Here is a 13,058-nt window from a genome sequence, read left to right on the forward strand (position 1 = left end):
TGCCTTTGTCTCCCAGCCGCTCTTCTGGGGCTTGTGCTCCAAAGGTGCCCCCTCTGGGGACACCCCTGGGGTCTTGGGGTGTGGGGGTCTTCCACCTTTGCTGCCTGGAGTGTTGCACCCACTCAGGGTGGGTGGAGCTGTCTGCACCTGGGCAGGCCCCGGAAATGCCATCTTGGCCCCGCGAGCGTCTCAGGTGGGAATGGAGCTGCTAGCCCTGGGGTTACCCACCCCCCTCCACCAAAAGCCAGACTTGCTTAGATGAAACCTTTGCAAGTTCGCACTTGTACAGATGGAAAGGGGCCACTAGAGGGCGCCGTCCCTCTGGTGTTTTCTGCCCGCGTCTCTCCAAGTTCACTCCCAACTGAGCGTTTATTTCTGTGGCAGGTGCACGTAGTCTTTTTTTTTTTTTTTTTTTTTTTTGATGCTTTAATGGTTTAATTTCCGTATTTTCAAAGCAGAGCACACTTTGGACTTCCCTGGATACAATGAGACACATTAGCGATCAGGGTAATTAATACAAGTTTTGCAGCCCAGGGACTGTGGCACATGCTCCACTGGGGGCATTCCTGCCACCGCCAGCTCCGTGTCCCTCTATTGCCCAAGTCCATGCAGCGAGGCGGCCTCCTCGGGGGCGCCCCCTGCTGGAAGTGGCCCACGGTTTCCCCACCCCCAGCCTTGGGGGGCCACGTCCCTCAGCTCGGCAGGTGGGGACGTCAGTGTCGCCTTTTGGAGAATTCTGAGTTTCTCTGGGGTGTCACTCTCCACCCCCGCCCTCTGTTCCCTGCGGACTCTTTCTCGCTCATCACCGATTGGTGACAGGTCTCCACAGCTGGCAGTCGAAATTGATTTCAACCCCGGCACCGTCATCGAGCGGTAGGCACGCGGCAAAGGCACCGTCCCCCAAACCGAGGACACGGGGCGCTCATGTCAAAGGGCCTGCCATCAGATCAGGGTGACATCGGCCAGGATGGAGTGGCGGCCAGGCCCTGGAGCTAAAGGGGGGGTGGATGAGAAAACGAGAGGCAAAACAGGATGGACCGTTTGGGGGGTCAAGGAGACTGGCTCCGGGGACATGGGTCCGTCCGTCAGAGGGGTGGGGTGAAGGGACAGGTGCCACAGAGCCGCAGGAGGGCACGCACTCAGTGGTGGCGGCCCCCGAGGTCCCTGGGAAGCCTGCCCGCCAGCCTTCGCCTCCGGCGTGTGTGCCTGCACCTTGGTCTCCCCCGAGTCCCCTGGGCTGCACTTGCAAGCCTCCCACGGGCTCTGGGGCTCACTTCTGCCGGTCACCTGTCGGTGTGGGTGGCCTCGGGCCCCGGCGGACTCTGGGAGGCACTTGTACTTTTCAGAGTTGGTGGGGGGAGTGTGGGGGGGCCAGGCTGCATTGCCGGCTCTGCCCGGCTGCTGCCCTGACACGTCTGTACAGACAGAGTTCTCTTCACCCTGGCGGGTGTCTGCTTTAAATGCTCGGCCTCCGTGGACGATGCCCAAGCAGTAAATCCAGGGTCTTCGGGACTCGGCCAGGCCTGGGGTGCGGGGAGGTGGACGCCCCAATGCCTGCATTCTTTGAGACTGGTGACCTGAGGGCCCGTGTCCCCGCAGTCCCCTGGGCAGTTTCCTGCAGCGGCCATTCCACGCCTCGGTGCTGGCGGACACCCAAGGGAGACTACCCGGGCTCGGTCTGACTCTGCCCCGGGCAGGCCGGCCAGTGTACCTTCGTGGGATCTCCGCTGTGGGCTGGCCCCGCTCTGGGGCTCAGGGGGGCCGGCACGGGACCTCTGCTTCTAGGCGTTTAGAGTCCAGCAGGGAGACCCCCGCACAGCCGCTGGATCCTCGACGCCGGAGGCTGGGCGGTCTGCAGAGAGTCTGCGGCCGGACCTGGCGCCTCTGGTGGTTCGCCGGGCCGACCTGCTGAGCGGACGGCTGTAGGCGCTCCCCCCGCCGGGACCCGGCGCAGGTGCTGATGAGAAGCAAGAAGGGGGTGGGGAGACCCCGTGTGTAGCTGGGCTGACGACTTCTCCACGCACACCCGCTTGTTAAATCAGTTGTCATGACAACCTTGATGGGGGGGGTCTGGTTATTATCCCCCTGCCCTGGAGAGATGGAGAAGTCCTCTCCCAGCCCCCAAGGCCTCCGCGCCCCACACCGTTGGCGGTGGCAGACCTTGGCCCCGGGCGGGCTGCCTTCTAACAGGGCCCAGCAGAGGGGGTTTGCAGAGGCGTTAGAAGGTGGCGTGCTGGGCCGCCTGGCGGGGTGTGAGCGGGGCCACGGGGAGGGGTTCGGGCTGTGTTTCTGGGGGCAGCAGAGGGTGGGACAGTCCATGGGCGGAGGAGGGACCTGATGGGTCGGTGGTCCAGGACCGGCGTCGTCTTGAGACGCGGCAGGAGGTGGCCTGGCAGGGGGACCGGGAGCCCGCCTGTGGGGGCTCGTGCAGCCGCAGACCTTCCTGGCTCTCACCGCGTTTCCGGCCCCGAGGACCCCACCTGCCGGGTTCGCAGGGGCGGCTTGAACACGCTGACCCACTGGTTTCCGTCCGAGACACCGAACAAAGCGGCACTTGTCCCCGAAGGAGCGGCCGTCCGTCCACTGCCAACCTGGACAGGACCTTGTGCCCCAGCGGCGCGAACCCCGTAAATTAGGTGCTTGGGCAGCGGGCACGGCGCCCTGTGCCCCCGGGGTGTTTCAGCGCCGCCCCTGCCCGGAGAAGCAACAGCGTGGTCACCGCGTGGTCGCCCACCGAGCTGACCCCGGTGGGCCCGCCCCCTGGGGGCGGAGCCCGGGGTCCAGTCCTCAGCGCAGACCGGACAGGCTGGGCGCTCTGAAGGTTAAGAGGTTCCTCCTGTTCCATTTCCTTACGCAGATCCCTGAGAGCAATTTCTCTCTGTTCCCGCTCTGGGTCGGGAGGGGCCGTGGCTCTGCCGGGCTGCCTGTCCGCACTGCCTTTCCCCCAGACGGGATCGCTGCCGTCCGCCCACCATGACCCCAAGCATCTTGAGCTTGAACCTGGAGTTCGTCGCCTCGCGTGTCAAGGCCTTTCCAAGCGGGATACGCCGGAAACAGCTCACCCCTCGGAGTTAGGAGCGGAGCTGGTTCTGACCCGCGCGTCTAGCGTAGCGGGAGGCACCGCCGCGCAGCGCTGAGCCCCGCCCCCCGCTGCCGCCCCCGCCCCTCCCCCTCCCCCTGCCCCGCTGCCAGCCCCCGGCCACAGCGTCTGTGGGCCCTATTGTTCTCGCTCAGGGCTTGTGGGAGCCTTATTTAAACCCCGCTGAGCCACGAGGTCGTCCCGTGCAGAACAGTTTGATTTATCTTTAGAGGGGCCGTTCCGTGATGAAGACCTTCCTGGCCGACAGGTTTAATGATCCCGAAGAATTACGACTTCTGGCAAGAACCGGCCCCCCTGAGCGCAGAGGGGAGTGGAACGGACAGAGAGTTTCCTCGGTGGAGGCCCGAGGAGCTCGCTGAACAGAGATTTTGCGGGTTCCTTCCGAAACACTTGGAGTCAGGGACCGAGGTGGGGGCGGGCGCGGGGGGGTGGGGGTGGAAGGAGCTTCGCCTTCCTGCGCCCGCCTTTCCTGTCCCTCCGACGCTGAGGACCACTCGGCTCCTTTGAGGAGTGTCAGTGGTGACTAACTAGAAGTGGGTCCGTCTCGAAAGGGGCTGGGTGAGTGCCCCAGATTGAGTCTGCCCTCCCGCCTTCCCCAGTCCTTTCGGCTGTGGGTGGGGGCCTGGAGCGCCGTTTCTGTGGGCGTTTTCGCTTTGATCCCGGCTCAGACCGGCCGCTGCTGGGTCTCACTGATCTTCTGTTCCCTGCAAAAACCAGGACGTGAACACAGGGTGCACGGGCCCCCACCGGGGACACAGCCTCTCCACTGTGCCGAGGTGACACACTTAGAAAAACGGGGCTGTCCCAGCTGCAGTCTCCCGGGGCCATGCTCACCGCCCTGTCCGGTGAGCACCCCTTTGAGAGGTCCCCATCTCTGCAAGGGGCGTGTGGTGACCCCGCTTCCCGACCTGGAGCCCCTGGACGGAGAAGCCGGGAAGCCTTTGTGCCTTCAGCTCCCTGCGACCCCTCACGGGGAGACCCTTGCTCTGGGAGCCAGCCGCTTCCACCGTCGTGTTTTTCTAATAATGTCAAAAGGGAAAAAAAGAGAAAGCTGCCTAAAAGCATTTTTCTTTTTGGAAAGAACCTAGGTATAAATAAATAAAGTGAAACCCAGCCAAAGAACAAGATTAAAACCAGAAAATCAAAGCTGGAAGCGCGGTGCTTGGCCCGGGGTGGAAAGGGCGGCTCCCGCGGGGACGCTTCCGGGCGGCCAGGTTTTCGTTCTCGCGTCTCTTTCTTCTTTCTTGCGTCTCTTTCTTCTTTCTTGTGTGTTTGCCGCTCCGATCGGGGGCAGCGGTTTCGCGTCCAACCTTGCCCAACCTTTGGGTGGAGTGACGGAAAGAGAAGGCGTTTGGAAACACGCATGTACGCATTGAGCGGACGCTGAAAGCCAGCCTTGATTGAGTGCGTGCTGCACGCCAGCAGTTGTGGAGGGAGCCTGGGTCTCCGTGGAAACCGAGGCACGGGGCAGTGGCGGAGCCCGCCCAGGGTCACCCAGCTGGTCGGCTTCGGCGGCCGAACCGTGATCCGAAACCAGCAGACTGGCTCCAGGGTTCTAAGCCCTTCGTCATGCTGCTCCTCGAAGACACTTGAAGACCCACTGTGTGCAGGAGCTGAGTTAGCACTGGTATGGGCAGATGGTCCAGGAAAGAGATAGTTACAGGGCTGTGTGACCTGAGCTGGGCAGAAAGGAGTCTGGGGTGGATGTGGAGCACCCAGGAAGGCTTCCCGGAGGAGGTGACCAGTCAGTGGAGGCTTAAAGTTTTGTGAGACTGGGCTGGGGACAGTGAAGTGCAAGACCAGGTAGAACCAGGTCCAGTCCTGACTCCAGGGCTCGCTGGTGGTGCGCCTCGGGTGCCTTCACCTCTGACAGGTGCTGGCCCAGCCAGGGCCCAGCCGCTCCCTCGTAGGCTGGTTAGCAGAGGAGATGAATGGACAGTAGGAGAGGTGTCTGGCACATAGTAGGTGCTCAGGAGATGATAGTGGCCCTCTTCCCCTTTCCCAGTGACAAGCAGGACGTTCACTGTGACCTGAGGCTACAACCCGGTGGCCCCTGGCTGGCCCACAGAATTTGAGTTATGTGTTGACATAGATAAACTGGGAGATTCCACACCAAACCCCGGATTTCCTGCTTTACTTGAAAACTGCCGAGAGCCAATGATTGCGGCCGGCCCCGACGGGGCCCTTGAGCCGTCCAACGCTCTCCCCGGCTCTCTCTGCTGACCTGGCCCCCACACCCCCCCCCCCCGACCCTCCTGGCGCTCCCAGCCCGTGTCCACCGTGTGGCCCACGGCCACAAAGTGTCGCCCCGGGAGGTGGCCGTGGGTGTGTGTGGCTGGCTGCTGGGTTCCGTGTGGACAGCGGCCGACACTCAGCGTGGACCCTGGCCGCAGCGTCGGGCCCAGTCCCTTTGAACACCCACGCCCCCCGCGCACGCCCACCCGACATCCGGACCTTTCTCCGTGACTCAGGACAGCTGGGATTTCACGTCTTTGAAGTGCTTCTCTTTCTGGCAGACGGACCGGCACTTGAAAAACCAAAACATTCCTGGGATTCGTGGAAAGCCACTCATCTGGCCGAGCGGGGTCCTTGGGGAGAAGCTGTGGTTCAAGGGGAGCCCCCCCTTCCAGTCATCTGACTGACCCTTGGAAGATGGGAATCAGGCTCAGACCAAAAGCTCCTCAGCCGAGTGCCCCTCAGAGAACCCAGGCTGCGGAGGGCAGCCGCGTCCTCAGGGCGTCTGGGAACCCGCCTGTGGTTCGGCATCGACGTGACCGCCACGGTCCGCTTTCAGAGTCCGGCTCTGCTATGTCACCGTATGCTTTGGCAGAATCTTTAAGTCCCTTCTCTGGATTCTTGGCATCCTTCAAGGCCACACTCACTTGCTGCCTCCTCCAGGAAGCCTTCCATGATTCTCCCTGGGATGAGGAACCTCGCCTTCCTCTTCATCTCTTTATTCCTCAGCTGGCACCCCTCTCGGAGCCCCTGTGTACCCGCACCTGCCACCCAGCCCAGAGCTTGCACTCTGAACCAGGAGCTGGGTGCCCTCAATCCCCCTTGTTCCTCAAAACACCCCTGGAGGCAGGTCCTGCTGCCCCCCCCCCCACTCCAGATGGGGAAACTGAGACTTAGCAAGGCAAGGGGACTTGCTCCAAGCCACATCCCAGCGTGGGGCCAAGTGCAATGGGAACCCGGGGCTCTGTGACCACAGACCCAGGCTCCCAGCAGCTGGCGGCTGGCCCTGCGGTCTGCGTGAGACCCCTGCCTCCTGGCCCAAGGCCTCGTCCACCTCTGGGCGTTAGCGTGACCAGCCCCCTCCGCAGCTCCGGCTGAGCCAGAGCCCGGGCGGGGCTGTGCGAGAGCATCTCTCATCGATTAAGGCCGTGCGACTCGGGCCCTGGGCCCTGTTCCGTGTTATCTTTGATGTTCCAGGGCGTGTGGAAATCGCTCTGTTTTCTTGTGACCCAGTTTCTGGGCTTTGAAATGCCGATCCCTTCCTCCCTCCCCCCGCTCTCTGGCTTGCTGCATTTTTTTCACATCCCCCTCTGCCCCTCCCGCCCGTCCCGTGTCCACAGGAGTGGATGGCCCACGTGGCAGCCTGGGGTTTTCCGAGAGGAGTCACGGGCTCTCGGTTATGGCTCACCTGCGTGGCTCACCTGTGCCCTGAAGCCCACCTGTGTAACCCTCCGCTTATAGAAAACCGGGGTCTTTGTTCTTCCCTGGCTGGGAACATAACCGTCACGGCTCTCCTTGACTGGAAGGGCCCCCCTGCTTTCTCCGTGGCCCCTCCGTGGCATCGGCCCAGGAGAAGGGGACCGGGGAGCCCAGGGTCTTCCGTGTGCATGCATTTCACCCACGCACGTGCGAGCCTGTCTGCGAAACCCTTTTCCTCCTTCCCCTTTTGCCTCTGAAAACTCCTTTCTGGCTAAATCCTTTGTATTTTGTTCTGGAGTAAAAATAACAGCTGAAATTTCGTTTCTGTTGTCTAATGTGGCCTGGGCGAGCTGCGAGGGTCTCTGGAGTGTCCGTAGGGCAGGGAGGCCGGGGGTCTCACCAGTGAACCTGCTCACTGGTTTCTCGTGGAGGCGCCATGTGCCGGCTGCTTCTCGTGCTGAGTCCGCTCCGGTTCTCAGGATGGTGCATGGGCTGAAGCGGGGTGCATTCCACCCGCCGTGGGGCTGGCTTCTAGACAGAAATGCTGTGGCGGGGTCCCCTTTTTTCTTTCTTTTCAACGGCGTTGCAACACGCGCCACATAACATTTGCCACCTTCGCCGTTTTGGAGGGTGTCCTCCAGGGGCATCACGTCCATTCACGCTGCACCGCCGTCCACGCCGGCCGTCTCTGGAACGTTCTCCTCTCCCCAGGCTGACGCTCTGAGCCCATCAAGCGACAGCCTCCCCTCCCCCTCCCCTGGCCCCTGCCCCCCCCCCCAACTCCTTTCTGTCTCTGCACGCGGCCGCTCCAGGGGCCCTGAGTCTGTGGACTCGCACAGGGTCAGGCCTTCCGTGCCTGCCTGCTCTCACGGAGCGCCACGTCCTCAGGGCTCACGAGAGCCGTAGCCGGTGTCGGCGTTTCCTCCCTTTTACGGGCTGATCTCGGTCCATTGTGTGGACGGACCACAGAGTCCAGCCATGGCCCGTCCGTGGACGCTCGGGCTGACTCCCCTCTGGCCCTCAGGACCAGTGCAGCTGCGAGCCGGGTGCACTCGTAAACAGCCTCGCGTCAGGGCCTTGCCTGACGTCGGAAGCCAGTGTCCGGGGCCCCACTGCCGTTGTGCTTGTGAGGGGCAGAGGGCGGGTCGTCCCCAAAGCCGGGTCTGCAGCGGAGTCCCCAGGGCCCGCCCTGTGCCCGGCTCCGGGCTTGGGACCGGACCAGGCTCCCCGTCTCCCCCAGCCCTCCCGGGGGCCCTGACACTCGGGGGGAACAGCCAAGGGGCGGCACTGCCAGCCAGGGGTCATCTCCACGGCCTGCCAGTTCCCCAGCCATCGAGCCGGGTCCCCAGCCATCGAGCCGGGTCCCCATCCCCCTCTGTCACCTGTCACTTCGGTGCCCGGGTTGGAGGTGTTCCAGGTTCCAGGTGACAGTGGTGTTGAAAGAGGAAATAGGTTTTCACCTCTCAGGACGTCTGTCAAAGAGGGAAGGCCCAGGCACTTGCCACTGGCCGTCACCGGTGGACAGGCTGGTTTTGTGGCATGTGATGGGGGACTGTGAAAGGCGGCAGGTGCCCAGGCCCCACCCCGCACCCAGTGAATCTGGCCTTGGGGCCGAGGCCGGAAGTCACCGTCATGGTCCATGGGAGAAACGCTGGGCCGAAGGTGAGGGTGTCAGTACCCTGTGTGTCGGGGGCGCCCCCTGGTGGATGTGACTGCAGGTGTCCGCCGGGACGCTCTCATGAGGAGAGCGAGGGATCCTTCCGCCGCTGTGGGATCCGCGCTGGGCTTCTGGGCGCCCTGGGCTCCGTGGACCCTCCACCCCGACACACACACGCAGCCGGGATGTGTCTCGGGACAGGAGGCCATGGCGCCTCCAGCTCGAAGCCTCTGCCGCACGTTCTGGGCTCCCGACCCTGGGCGGCGCCTGCCATCAGACTGTCAGGGCTCAGCCCCCATGAACGTGGCCTTGAGAAAGGTGTTGCTTTCATCTCTGCACTTGCCCAGGCACGCGCTGGGAGGGGCCTTCACACCGGGGGTCACCGTCGTGGGACACAGCTCTCCGGTGGGGACGGGGAGCCCTGCCTTCTGGCCCTGTCGCAGGGACCCACGCCTTGACCGTCTCGGCAGCCTTGGGCAGCTCCGGAGGCTTCCAGAAGCTTCCGTGTCTTAGTCACGTATTCCGCAGAGCGGTGTGAACAGACTGGCAGGGCTTGGTAGGGACGGGGCGTGTTTGGCGGGGAGGGGGGACGGAGAGGGGAGGGGACTCGCAGCACAGGCTCTGGTCGGGATCCCTTCTCCCCAGACTCCTCTGGGCGGCCGGCCACGTGCGCGAGTCTGCTCAATGCTCAGAAAACCAGGAGCTGATTTCTCTTTGTTCGCGCTGCCAGCCCGGGAGGCCGCGGCATTCCGTTCTCGCTAACCGGTGTCCCCTTTCTCCTTCCGCCCACCAGTGAGCGACCTGCAGGAGGAAGGCAAAAATGCCATCAACTCGCCGATGTCCCCCGCCTCGGTGGACCTGCACCCTGAGGACACCCTGCTAGGTACGGGGGACTCCGAGCCCTCCGGGCTGTGAGACCAGGGTGGGGGACGGTTCCCAGCCGGGTGGGGCGGGGGCGGCACCAGGAGGGAGGGTCTAGCCGGAAGCCCGTCTGTGGTTTTCCTGGGGCTGGGGCTGGGGCGGGGGTGGGAGGGTGGGTAGGGGGAGGCAGGGTCAGCTGCTCAGGCCTGGCTGCCATGGGCAGTGACAGGGGGCTCTGGGGCCCGGAGCACTGCTGAGGTGCCTGAGCCTGGCGCTTACGGTCCCCGGGGAAGCGGCTGTCTCCCCGGAGTGTGCAGCCCGGTAACCGAGGCGGCCGGGGTGTGGGCCCTTGAGTGTTTGCACGGGAAAGGCCGGCACAGGGGCGAGGGCTGGCTGTCTCGGGATCTAGCGGGCCCCGGGAGGGAGGGGCAGTGTCTCCAGTCTGCACGGCCCCACGAGGCCCCCAAATGGGAGAAAGCATCAGACACTGAGCCACACGCGGGACGTTCCCCTCCCACATCTCTGAGCAAGCCGGCGCGGTCCCAGGCCTGGGGCTTGCCGGGTGGGACCGGCCGAGGGCACCCTCGTCCTCGGGGCCACGGCACAGCCTGGCACTCGTGCGGCGACAGCCCGGACACGCTGTTTTGGAAGCGCGTGTTGGGATCTGATCGCCCTGGAAGGCGGTGGTGGAACATTCCGTGGGCTTCCGAGCCCCGGTTCGAAGGGAAGTCCCGGAGGATCCCTCTGTTGTGGTTTCCACGGCGAGGCGCGGCCCGGCTGGTGCGAGCGTGTGGAAATGCAGATGCCCGCTCAGCCCGAAGCCGCAGTCCCGCGGGTGCGCTGAGGCTCCTCCCTCCCCTCTCGGAAGAGCACGGCTCTCCACTGTTACTGCCGCGGCTGCGCCGGCGGACGCCCCTGGGCGACTCTGTCTGGGAGGAGACGGGATCGGCTTGCGGGTCTGGCGCTCAGCCCGGGTTCGAGCAGGCCCCCCAGGGCAGCAGTCCTTGCTGTGGGGTGGTCCTGTGCCTTGTGGGGTGCTGCTCGGCACCCCTGGCCTTTGTCTTCTAGAGGGTCCCCACCCACTCCAGTCGGGACCACCAGAAACCCTGGGGCGGGGCACACGGTCACTCCCCGAGGGGAACCCTCCTCTGGCCCAATGGGGGCCGAGAGTGAACTTGTCCTCAGCGTGTGGCAGGCTCTCGTTTGGGCAACGAGGCCTTGAACCTGCCTGTCCCTGGGCCCAACCCCCTCCTCTCGCCGTCTGTCAACTAGCTGCCCTGGGGGCTGGGTCTCGGGGCCCTCCGGGTTGCTTTGTGGGGTCCTATGGCCCCCAAGTCTCAGGCAGCACCTGGAGCTGAGCTCTGAAGGGTGAAGGCCTGTGGGGTGGGGGGGGTGGCAGGCGGGGCGTAGCGTGTGCCAGGGCCCTGGGGCAGGCGGCGGGGGGGTCCTCGGTGCCTGCACGGAGGATGCCAGCCCCTCTCCCAGAGAAGGGGGAGCCTGCCGAGGGCCTCAGCAGGGACGTCACCAGGGCCCCCCAGGTGGTCCCCCCCGTGTGGTCCCTCGTGTGTCACCTGCAGTGTCCCTCTCAAGGGTCGGGTCTGCACGTCTCCAAAAATAGCTTCCCCACTCTGTCGGGTTTAGGGTTGCTGCTGCGAAGCCGCTGTCCCTCGAATTCGTTTCACCCCCACCCACACGGACAGGGTCCCCCACCCCGAAGAAGCCTGTGCAGGCCCAGGACCCCAGTCTGCGCCGCTTCCAGGTCCCCTCCCGCTGTGTGTCCTGGGGGCCCGGCCCCGCCTGCAGCACCCCACCCCACCCCACCCCACCCCGTGCCTCTTCCATTTCCACGGTCGGTCTGTGCGTGGTGCGGTCCCACGTCCTCATTACCACCTCGTCACTGCTCTTGTGAGGGGCTCGCAGGCCCCCTGGGTCAAGGCCAGGGCGTGCAGGGAAAGACAGACAGGTGAATAAACAAACAGAATAAGGATGAAAACATCAACCTCTTTTTTCTTCTACTTTTTTTTTTTTTTTTTGCTTTTTGCCCCTAATATTTTTTGTTCCCTCCTCTTCTGGCAGCTTCCCCAGTGTATGTGTTTCTTCCCAACGGCCTTCCCCGTGGGTCTGCTCTGGCCTCCTCCAGACGGGGGAGCCAGTGAGGGGCGAGGCTGGCAGAGCGAGGGGGTGACTGCGCCCCCTTCAGGGAGAGGCGGGCGAAGGCGCAAGGGTGCCACCGTCCGCCTTCCGGTGGGCAGGTCCCGCCCTGGGCTGTCCCTCCACGCACGACCAGTGTGACTGGTCCTCGCTGAGAAAACCCGGGGTTCTCTGCTCTCAGCCACCTCCCCCCTTTGTGCTGGGCCGCCCCGGTGTGCCTGCCCTGCCCCCCGCCCGGCTGACCTGACCCCCTTGTCCCGGCAGAGGAGAATGAGGAGCGCAGGATGATCGACCCCACCTCCAAGGACGACCCCAAGTTCAAGGAGCTGGTCAAGGTAAGGAGGGGCGTCCTGGCTGGAGCGTTCCTGTTGGGGGGCGAAGCGCTGGGTGTCCGGGCTCTGGTGAGGAAGGAGCCTTCCTCCTGCCTCGTTTGGAGAGGGACCCGTGTAGGCGAGGAGGCAGCGTGGAGGAGGGGGCCCAGGTCAGAGAGAGGACACCTCCCAGGGGCCTTCACAGCTACGGGCTTATGCCCTGTGCTGGGCTGGAGGAGCAGCCGGCGGCCTCTCCCAGCCCCGAGCACACGGGGCTCAGACTCCTTTGGCGCGTGGTGGGGGCTCAGGGGTGGCCGACCCTGCCCAGGCGCCGCTGCCCCTGCTCAGGCACTGTCTGATGCAGACACCCCCGCTCTGGCAGGCGGCGGGCTGCTGCAGCGTCTGGAAGCACAGACACGAGCTAGACGAGGGGATAGCTGCACCGTTCCCCAAGGTCAAGGATGCGGGGACGGGGGCTGCCGACTCTGAGTTTCCTCGTGGCTGTTCTCCGCCTGGCGTGGTTTCTAAGCCGCAGCTCAGCGCTGAGGTTTATTTGTCACATCTTTCCCCGAGTCTGGGCACCGACGGCAGGTTGCATTGCCCTGGTCAGAACCACAGGAGGGCCTCTGAGGCCACCCCGATGCGCAGGGGCCCTGGGCTGCCCGCTCTGCTGGCGCCAGCTCCGGGCAGGCAGCCGAGGAAATCGCTCTCTCTCGCACGCACGCAGCCTGAGGCCGACTCCGGCGACCCAGGTGCTCGGTGTCGGGTGGTGCTCGTGGCAGGCAGATGCACTCTGTTTGAAGTGCTTTTCAGAGAGTCCCTTCCCCTGCACTGCGGCTGTGTCTTCGCAGGGGCTGAGACAGGCTGGAGGAGACCCATGCAAGGTGCCTCCTTTAAAAACCAAAGTGGAAAATGCCAGTTTGGGGACCCACCCAAAACTGTCGATGCCCCGTTTCTCTTACTGAGGTGATTCCCTCCTGTGAATACGAGCGTGTTGCTCTGAGCAAACTGTGTGTCGGGGAGGAGAGTGGCCTCCTCTGGTGGTCGGACCTGAGGGGCCCCAGCCAGGCCGCCTCCCCGTGGTTCCTGGTCGGGATTCGGCTCAGACACAGCGGTTTTCGGAGCCGGGTGTGGTCCACCTGCAGGCTGGAGCGGGCCAGGTGAGGTGTGCGTGTGACGTCCTGACCGTTGGCCGCGTCCCAGTCCTGGGACTGGCGGGACATTCCTGAGGAAGCTCGGCCAATGGCCAATCCCCATTTCCTTTCTCCGTCGGCTGCTGTCCAAAGGGCTCTGCTCTGGCCTCCGCCCTGCCCTGCCTCCCTCC

General features: G+C 64.3%; 1 protein-coding gene across 2 annotated transcripts in view; it reads left to right on the forward strand.

The window, feature by feature from the left end:
- The window catches only part of PARVB (parvin beta), a 70,008-nt gene that overhangs the window by 25,577 nt on the left and 31,373 nt on the right, over window positions 1-13,058 (forward strand). For both annotated transcript variants that reach the window (XM_028532520.2, XM_036019726.1), the window contains exons 2-3: window positions 9,205-9,294; window positions 11,688-11,758. In XM_028532520.2, coding sequence (XP_028388321.1) covers window positions 9,205-9,294; window positions 11,688-11,758 — 161 coding nt within the window. The remainder of the gene's footprint in view (window positions 1-9,204; window positions 9,295-11,687; window positions 11,759-13,058) is intronic.

This window comes from Phyllostomus discolor, chromosome 2, assembly GCF_004126475.2.
Source record: "Phyllostomus discolor isolate MPI-MPIP mPhyDis1 chromosome 2, mPhyDis1.pri.v3, whole genome shotgun sequence".
Taxonomy (NCBI): domain Eukaryota; kingdom Metazoa; phylum Chordata; class Mammalia; order Chiroptera; family Phyllostomidae; genus Phyllostomus; species Phyllostomus discolor.